The sequence below is a fragment of the Lynx canadensis genome, chromosome D2 (genome assembly GCF_007474595.2).
Source record: "Lynx canadensis isolate LIC74 chromosome D2, mLynCan4.pri.v2, whole genome shotgun sequence".
NCBI classification, from domain to species: Eukaryota; Metazoa; Chordata; class Mammalia; order Carnivora; family Felidae; genus Lynx; species Lynx canadensis.
Window position 1 is genome coordinate 22,833,288 of NC_044313.2, and position 17,333 is coordinate 22,850,620.

The 17,333-nt window shown below is 42.8% G+C and overlaps 1 protein-coding gene across 4 annotated transcripts in view; it reads left to right on the forward strand.

Moving 5' to 3' along the window:
• SORCS1 (sortilin related VPS10 domain containing receptor 1) overlaps positions 1 to 17,333 on the forward strand; it is a 511,562-nt gene that overhangs the window by 318,239 nt on the left and 175,990 nt on the right. For all 4 annotated transcript variants that reach the window (XM_030335173.2, XM_030335178.1, XM_030335175.1 and 1 more), the window contains exon 4: positions 3,277 to 3,435. In XM_030335173.2, coding sequence (XP_030191033.1) covers positions 3,277 to 3,435 — 159 coding nt within the window. The remainder of the gene's footprint in view (positions 1 to 3,276; positions 3,436 to 17,333) is intronic.

Below are 17,333 nucleotides of genomic sequence, written 5' to 3' on the forward strand. Positions count from 1 at the left end.
GTCTAAAGATTGGATCACATTTATTTTTACATTGTTTCTTTTTCTCAAAAAGGTTAAACATTTTTCTATTTAGATGTTGCTTAAATTCATTATTTACTTCTTAACTTATTTACTTGTAATAACCTTCAAAAGGATACCATAAACCTCAACCCATTTGAACAAATTACTAAAAAAATTTGAATTTAATGACTGAAATAATAGGATTCTATGTATTCAGTTAACAGTAAATTGTCAAGTACTTATCGCTACTCAACCACTGCACTGATTGTAACCTAATTATGTTGAAGGCTATGATTAAGTAATTGAAATATTTTATACACAATGGTACATACTCGTGTGTGGATATGCATTTGTGTGTTTCTGGTTCAGTTAGAAATGAACATAGGCCATTATATTAAGTGGAAAAACCCACTACATCCATGATACTATATATAGATGCGAATAAAGAAGTAGAGGGAACCACACACATGGTTTGACTTGTTCAAGGAATAGGGTCATGAGCAATTTATTTTTCTTTTATTTTAAATTCTTCTGGCAGCCTTACAAAGTTGTTTGTGCAATAAAAAATGGCTAAATAAAAATGGGTCCAGATTGACCTGTTTGTTTTGCCTGGATTTGAGCAGAGATTTGAGAGAGGAACCAATGGAAGGTTTGTGTCATATAGATACACCTATAAATCTTACAGGGGAGAATTTCCTGACATCTTCCATCATTTCCAAAATGTCAGATTTTCAGATAGGGTTTCAGGTGAGGACTGGAGAGAGAAGCTGAGATTTGGGTCTATATACTTTTAGCATTCAGAACAAAAAACCAAGGGGGTCAGGAGTTTTGTTTATTTAATATTAAGTATCCTTGCATTTGAAAATGCTTGTGTTATTCTATCTCCCCTCAGCCAGTATTATCCGGAATATCTCATATGGTCTCATGACTTACACCATTAGTGAGTCTCAAAAATATTTTAGATGACACATGAAAATCAGCTTGATTTGAGGATATTCTGTAGGCCTACTGTTTTTATTTTGGTGAAACAGTCTGCCAGGGGAAGCAGGTGGTGCAATCTGCTCTCATGGGAAGAAAGGAAAACATATTTTGGTTGACAGGGAAATAGAAAGTCAGAGGAGGAAAAAAAAAATCACCTTGCCTGAGACAATGGCCGCTCTACAGAATCGATCCTCTTCATACTATCATGGAAATTACTTTCTGGCGGTAGAGCCGAAAGGTTGTTATGTATTATTGTCAACTGTGGTTGGAGACACAAAGCAGTGCGATCATTTGATGACTTATTTGTTATTTGGAAAATGACAGCTTTTATGTGCCAATAAATATGAAATCACCTGCAAGTATTCTTGTGAATTTAGGAACCATCCGAATGTCCTTTCTTAGTGCATAAGGTAGAGTTTAATGAAGCCACGTGACTTGTACTTAGTCAATTATCTGGCGGTTCTGTCTCCGCCATCCGATGAGGGAACCTTGCCCGCTTGGTGAGTGCAAGACAGAGAGGCCCGTGTAACTTTGTCAGAATTTCTGGTTGGTGGACAGCGGCTTCCCCAGAACATGGAAGGAGGCAATTAGTCTCCAGTTTTAGGTGTGCTTTTCATCTTGTGCAGAGTGTGGCTGACGGCCACAGCATCCCGCTTACTCCACCACATCCCTTTTTCTCCTTCAACAAGGGCGGGTTGAAGGAATAGCAAGGAGCTTTAAATTCATCCTGGGTTACAGAAACACAATCCAGGCTGAGTGTGTCTGGCGTGCGGTGGTCATGTGCCATTGGCGGTGACAGGACACCACTTGCAAAGATGACGCTGACTATTCTGAGGTTTTAATATGATTGCCTCCGCACGCTTGAGAAAGCCCCATGTGTTTGATCTTTTATGACATGACCCTATTTTTTTTTCTTTTCCTTCCTCTCTCTTCTTTTCCTGGAACTGCTGCGTCCTCAGCTGGCAGTCTTTAAACCCTGGGCTGCAGTGATTTCTCTTCATACGACCACACATTAAGCATATCTTTCATGCTTCTCTGAACCAAACTCAGAAAGTGCCAATTAATAAGTTGATGGGGAACAAGTTAATGGGTAGCATTAAGGCCACCTGTCTGGAAGCATTAGGTGTGCCCGTTGACTGAGTGAAAGGAGACCTGCAGAGAGTCGGGAATGAGGTACTTTATCACACATTCCTAGAGGCATAAAATGAGAGAATAAAAGTCCGTTTTCAGGGCAGCCCCTCCATCTTGTTGCTCTTGTGGATTGTTCACACTGCTCTGGCCAAGGTTAACCATCCTCACGAGAAAGGACAAAGCATCTGAAGCTGTGAGTGTTTACACATGTAAAGCATATTTCTTGGTCAGTAGGCTAAAGATTGAGAAGAACATCCGATACTTTTCCATGGCACTTCCATTCATATCTGCTCCAACTATTCTGGGCATCTTTCTATTGGACGTGACTGGTCTGAAAACTCTATTCATTCATTCATTCATTCATTCATGTATACATTCATTCATTTATCCATTCATTTATTCATCCATTCATTTGGAAAGTACTCACTGAGTTTATAAAATACGCTGGGCCTTACTCTAGCTGCTGGGAGTATACTTGTGGGGGAGAAAAAGAGAGGAATATCACAGATCCCTGTTCTCATTGAGTTGATGTACTAGTAGGGAGTATGTAGATGAGAAGCAAAATAAATCAGCAAATTATAAAATAGGTTTAAAGGTGATAAAATGTGGCCTTTATACAATTTCCAGAGGGGGATTTAGAAAGCTCAGCCTTTGAGTCAAGACTCAGAAAATCAGATTAAAGGTAGGAGGACACAGAATATTGTTGGTGTGAATAAGAGGGCTTATGATTAGAGGAGAAAAGGAATGGGCCCCATCCTCTTTCTCTTTCTTTCCACCTTAACCACAGCAGACTATGACAAGTCTTGAATGGAAAGTAGACAAGGCCCAGTAGGAAAGAGGGCTGAGGTTAGGGGAACAGTAGGACATATTTCAGATTAAGGACATAACCTTGAGAAAATACAAGGAGACCCATAGAAGACAATAAAATGCACTTCATTCTTTCCTCTCCCTTCCAGCTTGTCTGCCTCTTTGATTTTTTAGTGAAAACAGTTTCATGGCATTGGTCCAGGAGAACAAAGCGACAGAGCCAATGTCCTTGTTTAGCCAAGCATTCTTTAGTCCTTCTTGCTGTCTTACCGAACTGTTAGCTCCTTTCTTTAGTTTTTGTAAGTTTGGAAACTTAACGTTTTGTTGTCTTCTTTCCCCAACAATTCTCGGCTGCAGATCATGTTACTCACAGACCCGGAGATTGAGAGCAGCTTACTGATCAGCTCAGATGAAGGGGCCACCTATCAGAAGTACCGGCTGAACTTTTACATTCAGAGCTTACTTTTCCACCCCAAGCAAGAGGACTGGATTCTGGCATACAGCCAAGACCAAAAGGTGAGCATAATTACCTCATTCGAGACAACAGTGCCTCGTTTTCTAGGGAACGGACCACGAGTTGATTGTCTCTACCTTTCTTCTCGGCAGTGACTTTTGTTCTGTGCAGTAGCCTGAACTCTGAACCAGGGGGTCAGGAGCAGCAAGGAGGATTTCAAGGTGCTTGCTTGAGCTGTGTAAATATCTGAAATAACATACAAGGGAAGAGCCTGACACTAAGGAAGACATGGTGGAGAAGCAGTTATTAATAGATGCCATGGGCCATCAGGGGCTCCTACCCCCCATGGAATTTGAGACAGTGTTTTGTGCATGTGGAGATGTGAGCATTTTTCTGGTTTAAGGGCCCAGAGCTTTTTTTCAGAGCCTTCTTGGGAAGGAAAACTCTCAAAAGGTGAAGAACACTAGTGATTTGCTAAAACAGTGAGAGACATGGCCAGAGGAGCAGTGATAATGTTCATAGAGGACATTATTCAGAACCAAGTCATTTCACGCTGACAAGACAACTCTGTCTTCTCTTGGTGGTTGTGCTGAAGGAGAGGTCTACTTTTTAAGAACATTGACTGAGGTTGTGCTAGTGTGTGTGTGTGTGTGTGTGAGAGAGAGAGAGAGAGAGAGAGAGAAAGAGAGATGTGTATATATTTTATGGGATATATACTATATACTACACATACACTATAAAATATCTCTAGTCCCTGCTTTTAAGAAGCTTAAATTTTCAGGTAGAATATAAGGTGAGCAACAGCAGATACAATTAAAGAAACAAAGGATTTACAGGCAAATATGAGACTCTAGCTATAAAAGCCAATGAGAAAATACGTGAAATATTGCAATGCTCTTTGTGAAATGAATGATTCAGTGAAGTTATTCTGCAAAATCTTTTTATGGGAATCTTGTGCTAGAAATTACATATATTTAAAGAGATACCGAACTTCTGTGAGTGAGGAGGTTATTCTAGGGTTTGTTTGTTTTTTTTTTTTTTCTGTCGAGCAGATGTAGATGTGCGGGGTTCTTCCTGAAGGCAGGGGAAGGGTAGACGCAACCTTCCAAGATCTCTACTGACTCGGGCATTTTGGAGGTGGCAAATTAAAATTCTTAGGATTGGAGTTTTATTCATGCTGCCCTTACTGCCAAACAAAATGCACATTGAGACTAAAAATAGAAAAGCTTTACAATTAGTATCTTCTTTTCCTCTTGAGCAGCCTGGCTACCCTTTCAGCAGAATGTAAAATTTCATTCCTGGAGTCAGGCCACAGTGCATCTGGTCCAAGATGGTGCAGTTACCAGAGGCGAGGCTGAGCAGCTCGGGACACAGAGAATTAGTCATTTAATCCACTGGGTTGACTGTATTTTATTTGACAGTTGGTTAATTTTCCCCCTGATGCCAGAGGCACAGTGAGGACCAGATTTACCTGGCTAAGTAGAAACTCTACAGTTGTGCTGGAAGAGATGCCCACACATGTAACCCTTCATGTTCCAGCACTTCAAACAGGGCCTCCCACAGCCACTGTGGCCGAGTGAACAACCCTGGAGGACTGTGGACATCTGAGTTGTGGCCCCAACTCAGCCACAGTACTTGGTGAATGGTACTTGGTGTTGGTCTTTGCCTCAACACGTGTTTACACAAATAAGTATGCTTGCAGGTGCACTTCCAATGAGATGGACAAAAATACATTAGACTCCAGCTCTGTTGTAGATGCTCCTCATGGTGCAATGTTGGTCTAAATCAGTTTATCAAGGAGCGTTCAGTCCATGCGGGGAGAGAAGATAAATGTACATGAGTTCACTAATAGCCTAAGAGAAGCCAAAAAGGCAGTACCCTCATTCACACATAATAGATACCCAGTTGAAGTAGCTGGATGGATTATATGAAATTGGCAGCCCAAAGTTCAGGAGATAGAGATCTTATGAAGTGATTTCACCTTGACCTTAAAGAATATATGTCATATTTCTGTTTGGAGGACCACACTGTACACAAGAGGAATGTTCTAAGCAATAATATAAAGTTAGAAAAACAGTGTTCACAGGGTTGAGAATGCATCCATTTGACTGAAACTAAAATTTAGTAAAGTTAATTCTGTATATATTTTTGGAATCTGATCTTGACTGCTTGTTGCTGTTTTGACTGCCTGACTTCTAGGCAAAATAAGTTTTGTTTTCATAATTAGGACCCTTTTGAAAAATTTGGCCAGTGTGATGATGTCTTCAGAGGTATACACTACGAAGGTTATTCTGGTAGCAAAGTTAGGATGAACTGGGATAATATGAGGTCAAAAGCAAGAAGACTGGTTAGGATTATATGGCAGTAGTCCTGGTCTGAACCAAAAATACCTTCTGTGACCATGGACCAAATGAATTCTATCACTTTAGAGCTGGAAGGAGCCTTAACAGTCTTTGCTGGTATGTAGCTAACAAACCAAAACTATGAGAAGTTAATGAATTTCCCCCAAAGAGGAAAACTACTCATTGGTATCACATGTCAAAGTTCAGTGAATGGAATAAAGGCTTATATGAAATTTGGTAGCATTCTCATCCTTGATTATGACATCTAGAGATTAGCAGTTAGGCAGAAAGATACCAACCTTACTGTTGAGCTCTCTGTTTTTCCTAGAGAGAGTGAAGGAGAAATCATCCTAGAAAAAAAAAAATTGTAGATAGCCTTCTAAGATGAGTCGGGGATAGAGTACTCCATATCTTAGGGCTTAAGTCACAGAATGAGGAGTGGGGCATTTGCTGGGAGGCAAGTGGGCTGCAGCCATAAGATGAGCCATTGGCCAATGAGGTTGGCTGGAAGTCAAGTGGAAAGGGTGTGTGGCCACTCAGGTGGGTCAGTGATATGAAAATAATAGCCAGCAAACACCCATGAATCATGGAGCTTTTAACACTGATGAAATGCTGCACTGAGCACCAAGGAGAGCCCTGTGCTGGTGTTGGCAGGCCAATGACTATATTTGCCCAGGAAAAGGGAACATTTCTTCTTTCATGTAAGGATTGCTCATCAGTTTTTCTGTGACAACTACTATTGCTACTGCGGCAGAATCCCCGTGAAGATCTTAGTCTCATTGCTGGTCCTCGCGCTGCTGGATGCTTTTCTACGCCAGCCTATGGTGAACAGAATCCTCAAGTAAAAGGTGCTGTCCCTTTGAAAGAATCTTCTTCAGGTGGCCACTCCTTGAGAACTCACCCGTGAACAGAGTCCTCCTCTCCCCCCTCTTCCTGGTCTCCTGCCCCCATTGTCTTCTCAGACGTGCCCTCCCTCTTTTGAATACATACTCTCCCTCTTTCGCCACCCTTATTTTCCCCTTACTTCCCTGCCGTTGCTTTTTCTCTCCTTCAGTACAGGAGACTTTTAAGGCCCTGAGGACAGAGTCTGGAGCCCTGGCTTGCAGGACAGAGCCCATATGAGCTGCGGTGTTCTGCCCTGACTGCATTTCATCTTGTGTGCCTCAGTACCGAGAGGATGTTTTTTGATGTGCGCATTTTAAAGGACCCAAAGTGTTTTGTTGAGCCTGTTGTCCTTTCTGGCCCAAGAGAGAGTTTTACTGGCCACCAATTCCATAGGAAATCAGATTTATTTTCTTAAAAATAGCTTTTCATCATGGACAAATGTGTATGGACCAAGGCCCTCAGAATTCATAAAATCAGGCCTTCTGATGTTTCAGTCTTTTTTTTTTTCTGAGAGAAATCTGACTATGATATTCAATGTCTAGATGGTTGCCAAGAGGTGAAAGCTTTCTTGAATGAGCATGTGGCTTTCCAAACACCACAGGAATGACTGAAGCAGAAAGCAGTACCTTTTTTTCCCTTTAAGGTCCTGAAGTACCCTGGCTACTTAGGGAGCCCTGTCCGGGGCCTAATGCAGTATAGACAAAGGAGTTAGCCTCCTTGGCTTCTAATGGGTCTTTGTGAAGGTGTGCCTTTGGAAAGCCCTGAAATCTCCAGAAATGTAAATATAATAGATACTATGGAAATTTTGTCAAATGGACAGAGGGATACTGGTCCCATAATGTCACACTACTAAGAATTCTTACAAAATAGCAGTCAGTCACAATGGACACAACGAAGAATGCATAGCATTTAGTGCAGGACCACCAAGATCTTGCTCTCCTTTATTTATTTATTATCTTTTTTATTTCCGTAACTAAGCAGTCCGCAAAGCAAACATTCTGTACATTTGTTTGTTTGTGTGTTTGTTTCTTTGCATTCGGAAATGGAGCCGGCACCGGAAAGCAGAGAGAGAGTTCTTCACTTCCTTGCTAGTTTCCCCTCACTTGCTTGCCTCAGTGCAGGAAACCACCCAAGGAAGGCTTAGCAGCAGGCTGAGTCTGCCAGATTACATCTTTATTTTAATTTGGCAATAAACTAGTGTACAAACTGTGCTGTAAAACATTGCCTCCAACGGCATCTCTCAGTCTGTCTTAAACACCTCACTAAACATGATGTGTTGGGAAACATTTGAAATGAGAGAAAACAAAACGCAGATGTGACTGAAAGAGAAAAAAAAGAAGAAGAAAATTATAGGAATGTGCATATACCTCAGCTTTGCAGACCACTGTGGCACTGGGCCCCCGGCCTCTCCATTAGGGGTTGCACTGGGGGACAATTTTTAAAGGGGGGGGGTCTGCAGTGTTGGGAAAGCAACATGACCACTTGGGGCTCAGGCCAGTGAGCAGCTCTAGAGGAAAGGCCCCCTCACCTGCTTGCTCCACTTAACCCCCTGGCAAAGATCTGCAGGGGGGCCTGCTGGCTCTGACCCTTTTTCTCTGGTCCCAGGAGGTGTACTTCCTCTTGCCGCCCTTGTGGATATCCAAGTTCATTGAGGCCATGAACAACGAGCAAGAAACGGTACCGAACAAAGCGGCTGGGTCTGGGCTGTGAGGTGGAGAGCAGGTGTTCATGTAGACATTTAGAGGGGTGGGGGTGGGGAGGTGTTGGGAGGCTCCACCCTGTTGTTCTTGCAGCCTTGGGTAGCTCGTCCAGTGTCACCAGACCTTCATATTTTCTCAAGAGAAGGAATCCTGGTCTATTAGATATGGTATTTTCATACTTTTAAGTATTTACAACTAACTCAAATTAAAAAAAAATAATGTTATTTATTTTTGAGAGAGAGAGAGAGATAAAGCATGAGCACATGTGTGTGGGGGGTGCAGAGAAAGAGGGAGACACAGAATCTGAAGCAAGCTCCAGGCTCCAGACTGTTAGCACAGAGCCTGACATGGGGCTCGAACTCACGAACCGTGAGATCATGAACTGAGCTGAAGTTGGACACTTGACTGAATGAACCACTCAGGCGCCCCAACCAGCTCAAAAACTTAAAACAGAAAATGGTGAGGGGAGAATAAATTTCATCTTGCTGCCTTGCATTAGTCCCCAAATCACTTTTCTTTCCCTTCTGTCTTTCCCATCAGCTTTCTTTTTCTCCTGTTCATGGATCTCCCTGTCAGTTTTATTTCAGACATTAAATTGTTTTGTGATTTTTTTATAAGTTTTATTTATTTATTTTGAGAGAGAGAAAGAGCATGGGAGGACAGAGAGTGAGGGGGAGAGAGAGAGAATCCCAAGCAGGCTCTGCACTGTCACCTCAAAGCCCAGTGCAGGGCTCGAGCTCACAAACCGTGAGATCATGACCTGAGCCAAAGTCAAAAGTGATCCACTTAACCGCCTGAGCCACTCAGGTGCCCCTGTGTTGTGAATTTTTAAAAAAATGCATCCAAATTGGGGATCAATTCTGTGGCCGTAAGACAGAACCTTTAGGACAGTTTGGTGGGCTACCCTTCATTTTGTGACAGTTCTAGAATATTCACCAGTTTACATTGTTTCATTTATTCCGGAACTCGATGATTCAGCATTCCAAGTAATATCACGTGAGAGCCTGCTCGACTCCTCTGTATTCCAAAGAATCACAGTTTATGAAAGAAGCAAGAAATCCTAAGGGTTGAATATTACCTCACCTTCAATATTTTGGCATTTATGTGTATGTGTGAGATATACACAAAACCGAATCATAGCTTTGAAGGGGGCGAACATGTTTTGATAAGGAGGCTCTTTTCACACATAATTGAAACCCTAAATATTAACAGTCGGCATTCTCTGCATGAGTGAAGACTAACTTTGAGCTAAAATGATATATTGATAGAAAAGGAAAATTATACTGCCAATGTGTTCAATAGCATACGATAGAATTTTAGTAACCTGTATAAAAGTAAATAAAAAAAATACTCCTTTTAGTTTCATATCCATTCCTAAAAACCAATAAATAAATAAATAAATAAATAAATAAATAAATAAATAAATAAAACAAAACAAAACAAACAAAAACAAAACACCTCCCTCCCTCCATTCCTTTTTAATCTTTCCTACGTCCTAACAGAAAGCCTTTGCTGATCTTGGTTGTTCTGGATCTTGGCAAACTGTGACTGCTTGAAAAAGGAATAAAGGTCAGAATTTTCCAAAACTCAGTCGTAGTGCTTTCTCGCCAGTAGGAGACAATACAGCAAGCCAGATAAGATCATGAGCTCTCTACTCTGTCAGGTCCTACCAATGACGGGGTGACCTTTGGCAGGTCACTGTATGGGTTCTACAACTGTAAAGTAGAAGTAACAATAAGAGAATGTGCCTCACGGGACCGTGTGAGGATGCTGATATAACGTGTGTAAAACACTTACCACAGAGCCTGGTGAAGAGTAAGCATCGTAGAACTGCCAGCCAGTGTATGATTCAGAGGCCTGAGAGCGAGCCGACCTGGTGTGGCGTCGCTGGATTTAGACACGGGGCTGCCTTAGCGGCAGTTCGGTGTCTCCCCAGTACCTGAAGTCGTAGACATTTAGGTCAATGTCAGATGCCCCCTTAGCATTCAATCGCTGAAAGGTACCATGGAACCAGAATGAATGGAGCAAGGAAGAACCGATGCTCAGTACTCAAAGTATTGATTATAATAACAGTAAACCATTAAATATTAAAGCATTTGTCTTCACAGTAACTCTGTTTGTTTTTTAATAGACCTGGTAGCCCCTAAATGTCAAAAGGGCAAGATTGTAATAAATTATAAATAGATCCTTGAAACTCAGCTCCCCGGGGATAGTCAAATAATTTCTGCACAAGTGCACTTAGCAAACAAATAGCTACCTAATGCCATCCTGTTTCTCCAAGGCACGACAGTAAGTAAAAAGGCACTCAGTTATGTATATGAAATATGTTGAGCATTATAGTCCTTGCTGATTTGGTAGGATTTCCATGTGCTTGAAATTTTCCAATGTCAGAGCTGATTTCTATTCTCATGAATATGTAAATAATGTAAGTATCCAACTACAAAACTGGCAATTAGAGTGGAAACCAGGGAGCTTGCTAAATGTCATCCCCAGTGCTTGTTTATAAAACAAATTCTCTAGCTGAAATGCCATAATATGTAAACAAGAGAGGCCTCTGTTCACCTTAGATGCCTTGTTTAACTAGGTGGTATCGTCATTTTTCACTTGCGACCTGGAACACTTTGAGCTACCTGTTCCTAACCATTTGAATGGAAGGGGCTGCAAGAAGGAAAACTGGGACATATCGAAAGGAGTTGCTAGGATTAAGGTTTGGACAGGCACAATTATGCTATTTGGTAGCTATTTAAGCTTTGAAATAAAGTCAACATTTTTCCTTGTGCCGCTTTTTAGCCAGCTCTTTTGATCTGTTCTGTCCACCAGTACTTGTCTGAATGAAGTTTGTCACCTCCTTAAACCAGGTCCCAGTCTGGAAAAGTTTGGAGGACATTAGACTGCTTAAGAGAACCTGGATTTCTTTCCTTACAGAGCTCATTTGTAAGATGCCCAGAAAGCCCTGCCTCTCAGGGGGGCCCTTTAGAAATCTTATAATGCTAGGATTTTCTGCATTCTTCCATGTCAAGAGTGGTTGCAAGCAGTGATGTTGCCAAGAAGGTCAGGGCTTTGGGGAGGAGGAAGGCTTGGCCTTGTGAGTAGACACATTTTGTGAATTTATGACTATGATTTTCATATTTAAAAAAAAAATGTGATCTTGGCCAACCTTTTACCATGATATTATAAGTACGTATTACAAATGCACAGTCATTGTTCCCAGGGACTCAGAGGCCACGATCACATAGCTGGCAAGAAGAAGAAAAACCGGAAGTTACACACCCTCCTAAAATTGCCAGGTTCCTAAAATCAAATGAAAGGGCACCGATACAGACCTTCAAGACTCTCATTCTCCCCACTTACTTAACTCCAATGCCTGCCTGGCCGACGCAACTACAGGCATGTCGAGAAAATATCCCAGAACAAGAAGACTTGTGATTCAAAGCCAAATAGCTTCTGTTGCCCTAGGAAAGACCATGATAAAAAAATATTCAGACTCAGAGGCTGGGAACTTGGAATTCTTATCTAAGACCCTTCCTTGCTTCCAGAAAGTCTGGAAGAAAAAGACAGTCACATCTGCCTCTCCCTATCATTCCTGCCTTCCTCAGGGTCTGTGGATACTGAAGCTTGATGGCAATAATCAGTAGCAGAAAGAGGAGCGAGACAGAACTAGCACTGACCATTCATTCATCCTGTAGCAAGCCTTCTGCAGGGTTTTTCACACCAAGTGCTCAACTTTATTCTTGCAGCAAGCATTAGTGATGTTATTATGCTCATTTAGCATTTGGGGACTCTGCGGGTCTAAGGAGTTAAGAAAATTTCCTAAGATGGCCTGTCAAGCAATTGCTAGAACCAGAGTATAGTTGTTGTTTGAATGTCTTCACGCTCTGTCATTGCATTAAAAAATCCAAAACCCCCCCAAAAAAATGTTTGCCTCCCTGGAAAAGCCATTATGGTTTTTAAATTTTCTTTAATTGCCATTTCCCTCCCCCTGTTTTTATGTAATTGTCTCTTCTCTGTCCGACCTACCACATATCCCTCTGACAGATACCGTGGTCCCCATATCAGGAGCTGATTTCACAGCAGAGGGAGGACTCTTGTTTGAAGATCACACGGGAGAGGAAGCGAGGGGTGGTGGGACCTGTGAGCCGGAGGGAAACCAGCCCTCACTGGTTCCTAGATACCCGCACCCCTTGAGATAGAGAGGAGTCTGCTTGTAAAACTTCCCCCTGCCCAGGCCAAGTGATGGGGCTTTCAGAAGTGACCCACTTGATGGGGACGCCTGGGTGGCTCAATCGGTTAAGTGTCTAACTCCTGATCTTGGCTCCGGTCATGATCTCAGGGTTTATGAGTCCATATTGGGCTTCACGGACTTTGTCCTGACAGCACAGAGCCTGCTTGGGACTCTGTCTCTCCCTGTCTCTGCCCCTCTCCTCTTGCTCTCTCTCTGTTCTCTCTCAAAATAAATAAATGAACTTAAAAAAAAAAAAAAAAGAAGTGACCCACTCTAATGTTCTACTTCTGGTCAGATGTTTTTCTTTTTAAATGTTGTTTTGTTTGTTTATATTTTTTAATGGCCTCCCCTTCCCTCTGTCTCATGCCCAGGGGCCCAGTCTAATCAGGCACTCACTGGTCTGGTGCAGCACCTTCCAGCTGGCCTGTCTCCCCCATTCCATCTTCACGGTCCTAATGCATTGGTCTTACAGAGACACAGCTCCAATTATGTTCCAAGTGACAATTTTCTCCTGCTTATTTTTATGTTTCACAACTTCTGAGCTTTATCATCTGTGCATTTAAAAAATGGTATGGGGCACCTGGGTGGCGCAGTCGGTTAAGCGTCCTACTTCAACCAGGTCACGATCTCGCAGTCCCTGAGTTCGAGCCCCGCGTCAGGCTCTGGGCTGATGGCTCAGAGCCTGGAGCCTGTTTCCGATTCTGTGTCTCCCTCTCTCTCTGCCCCTCCCCTGTTCATGCTCTGTCTCTCTCTGTCCCAAAAATAAATAAACGTTGAAAAAAAAAATTAAAAAAAAAAATGGTATGATCCTATGGCTATGGAGGGCTACTCCTTTTATCATCAGTTGCCTTGATATTATGGGATTTGTCACATAGATTCTATTTCAGCATCTAATTATTTTATTTATCTTATATTTATTTCTCCATCTATATTAGATCATCTTTAAGGCCAAGATTCCATATTATACACACACGCACACACACACACACACACACACACACACACACACACACACCCCTCCAGACCCAGGTGCACAGGAAGTATCTATAAATGAAAGTGGCCCTCGGTCACATATTGAACCTTCCTTCCCAGACAGCCCCAGCTCCATATGTCTAATCTCCCAAGCCTGCCTCAAAGTGCCAAACCCAACTGTGGGGCATGTGACAGACTTCAGTGACAGCTGGGGAATGGCCAGTGACAGATTTGATAAATCCAGCCACAGGAGAGATTGATGGAGCCAGTGATATGCCATCATTCCTGCTCACTGTTCATCAGCAAAGGCTGAATCCACAGCCTTGGTGCTCTTGTCTTTTGACCTTGGTGACATTTGGATCCAGTCTGTATTAGCTCCCTGCAAGTTTCAGTAGGATTGCATCTGTCCATCCACATCCATCCCGCACCCAGGCTCTGTTTATAGCCTCTCGGCCCCCATGGCTTCACCTTTCTGCACATGGCCCAGTCAAGCTGGGTCTCTTGCAGTTCACAAACAAAGAACAAAAACACGACCCTAAGCTTTGCAGCTCTGTTTATTTGCTCAGACTAACCCGTTCATTCTGGAACACTTTTTCACCTCATATTTATTTTAAGGAATTTTAACTGTCCTCCTGGGCCCATCTTGAAAGTTCTGCCAGATTCCCAATCTGGAAGAGTCTCTCCTGCATAGGCCACCATAGCACTCTGAACTGAACATTATACATGATTACTATATGTTATCCGTGATATTCTAGCCTTTGGTGTGAGGAATTTGCATGTGTTGGCGACAGGAGTGCTGGTCTGAGACAGCCATGATGCGTCTCTCACCACCTATCCCTATACCCACCAGCCAGGAAGAAGACTTGTGCCAACGCTTAGGGAAGCTTTATCAAACTACTTTAGGTACCTCGGGGTGTGCTATTCCCTTCAAGTGAGGTCAGGCCTTGTTTCGTGCCGTAGAACCAGAGTATCCGGCACACTTCTGACGACCATGGATTTCTGTGGATGGATTCTCTTTCTTCCTGTTGAAGCTGGTGGACGAAAGAGCTTGATATTTGCAGTGCCTCGGGCCTGGCGTTAGGAATTCATTTCAAGTCCTCAAGGTGCCATCTCTTTTTTCCTAAGAAGAATTCAGTAACAGCATTGAGAACTGGAGAATCATGAGGTAGATGAGTGCTTTGTACCCAGACCATCCCCAGGGCATTATTAGGATGAGGCAAATAAAATAAAACTGGCAGGGTTTTCTGTCAGCCATCTCAAGAAGTGCAATTTGCAGGCCTCCTGCCTCTAGAATGTTAAGGGCAGAGAAGCAAAAAGGAGCAAGCAGGCAACCTTGAAAAGAGCCCCCAGCAGGAAGTATTCTGCCAACATGGAAGCCTCTCAAGGAGTCTGTGTGGAGGAGACCCAGGGGCCTGCCTCCTCACTGGGAAAGTCTCCATGAGGAGCTTTGTGGAGGAAGCATTCAATCCTGTCAACCACAGATCTAAAAGATGTTATCGCTCTTCCCTTTTGCCAAATTGTGTCCTCGCACCAATATCCTAAGTGCAGAAGAAAATCCCTAATGTGCACTTGTCTCACTTTGAAAGAGTGGCTGCATTGATCTGATTTAGAAATATTGAGAAGACTTTCCAGGGACAGTGATGATTGCAGGCTTTTGCATCGGCACACGGAAGTGGGATTTCTCTTCAAAGAAAGATGCTTCCCTGCTGGGGCTTCAGCCACCATGCAAATGGTAAGAAGATGGAAAATGGAAGTTGCCACCAGCTGTGCTCACACCTCCCTTCTCTCACCCCGGCTTAGTCTGCTGAAGAGCAGGGACGCTGAGCAATGCCAATGACTCTCACTATTCTCACCCGCAAGCTCTCGGTCTTCCTGTGGCATCCATCTTTGTTCTCCCCTGAGCCTGCAGCCCTAATCCAGTTGCATCTCTGCAGCCTCCTGAGGACGGCCCCAAAGATGGCTGAACTGGTTAAAAGCTCACAACAAAACTAACCCTTGCCATTGTATTCTTTGCAATTAACTGTATTTTTATCTGGACTCTTCTCACAGCAGACAACGGCAGATGGCAAAACAAACCAGTGTGAGAGATGTCTAAAAAAGAAAAAAAATAAGAAGAAAGAAGGAGGGAAGGGGGGAGGGAGGAGGTGGGGGGAGGAAAAGAGAGGGAGAGACCATTCTGGAAAGGAGCCTGGCAGGAGGGAGAAGTATTGACAGGCCCAGACCAGCATAATGACAGAATGGAGGGTCAGGCCCTGAGGCTAATAGTAGATCTGGAGTGTAGATGAGCATTGGGTTTGTGCTCATTAAGTTATATTTACTGAGGAAGGAAAGAGGTCTCCGGTAGTTTAGGATGATTTGAGACAGGAAGGGCTTTCTGCCTTGCATTCTTAGTCAACCAGAATCCTTTCCATGTTCCCTTTCTAAAATTTCTACTCCTTCAAAAAATTTTCCCCAATTTCCCCCAATAGTTTGTACCAGTGTTAGCCTAATAAAAACAAAACCAAAAACCCTTCAAGAATGGTGTTTTGGTGTTTACGACAGAGGTTAGTAGATGAATGTTGCCCTCCTAAAACAAATATTGTGTCTTCCCTCTGATATCTCTCTCTCTCTCTCTCTCTCTCTCTCTCTCTCTCTCTCTTTCTCTCTGCTCAGCATTCCTGGAGAAAGCTGTTCTGTTTTCTCTGATGTGACAGATAGTAATGATAGTTCTTAGTGTTGTGTTCTGACAGTCAAAAGAAACCTTAGAGCCAGAGACAGACAGACAGGGAAATAAATCTTATTTAGGTACTACCAACACTATGAATTGTATTAAAGGACGTTGACTCGTTCTACACAAAAAGCCTTCCACTGGCGGCTGAGACAGTGTCATTGAGTAAAAGGCCTTGAGCCCTTTCTCTGCTTTATGGAGGAGAATTTTGCTGTCAGACTCTGCAGGTTTCATTAACACGTTAATTTGAGTGGCTCTGAGTTGGTAAACTTTTCTTGCTCTGACTCCAGCCTGGACACTAGGGGGAAAATGTTTAAAGTAGTAGGTGAAGTACACAGAGCAGCTTTGGCTAAGGGTAAATAGGCAAGACCCTGCTTCCAAATCCTTGGCAGTTTCAAATGTACTGATTTTTTATAGTTTTGGCTTGTTCATTTGTTTATTTTTTAGATCTAGACCTCTACTGTGGATCTATGGAAATAAAACATATCCCTCTGATAAGTGACCTTTGTTCGCCCACTGGGAAACCTGGGTGGTACTTTACTGGGTAGATTCATCACTAGGGAATTTGCATGGTATAAAATCGATACTCCTCCCCCCTCTTATCATCACTATGTGCTAGACGCTTTCTGGAAGGAAAGGATCCCCGATACCTATGAGCTTTGTAGTCCTGTCAAAGGGGCAGTGAGTGGTCTCAGATATTTTAGAGTGATTTAAGATAGGGAGGAACTCCTGCCTTGCATTCCTAGAAGGTTCTCTTGGAAGGCTACTGAGTAAGTTAAATATAAATAGGTGGCCTGTAGTTTGATACCATCTGTGGAACCATAGATCTTTGGAAATGAGGCCACTGGGAATTTTAGTGTGTAGGAGAAAGTTCATAGAAAAGGTATATTTTGATCTGGGCCTAAAAAAGAAGACTGACATTGAGGTAGGCAAGTCCTGAAGCCACCGCAGCCAGAGTGGGTAGCATCAGTGAAGACACAGCAGAGGAAATGTGTTCAGGTGTGGATGAGAGAGTGAGAAGGTGGAGTCCGCCAACACCAAAGGGGACCTTTTGAGAAAGAAGGCCGGAAGTAATGTCACCAAGCTGAATAAGAGGCTTGGTTTATTGGATTGTCTGGTATATCTACTGCTT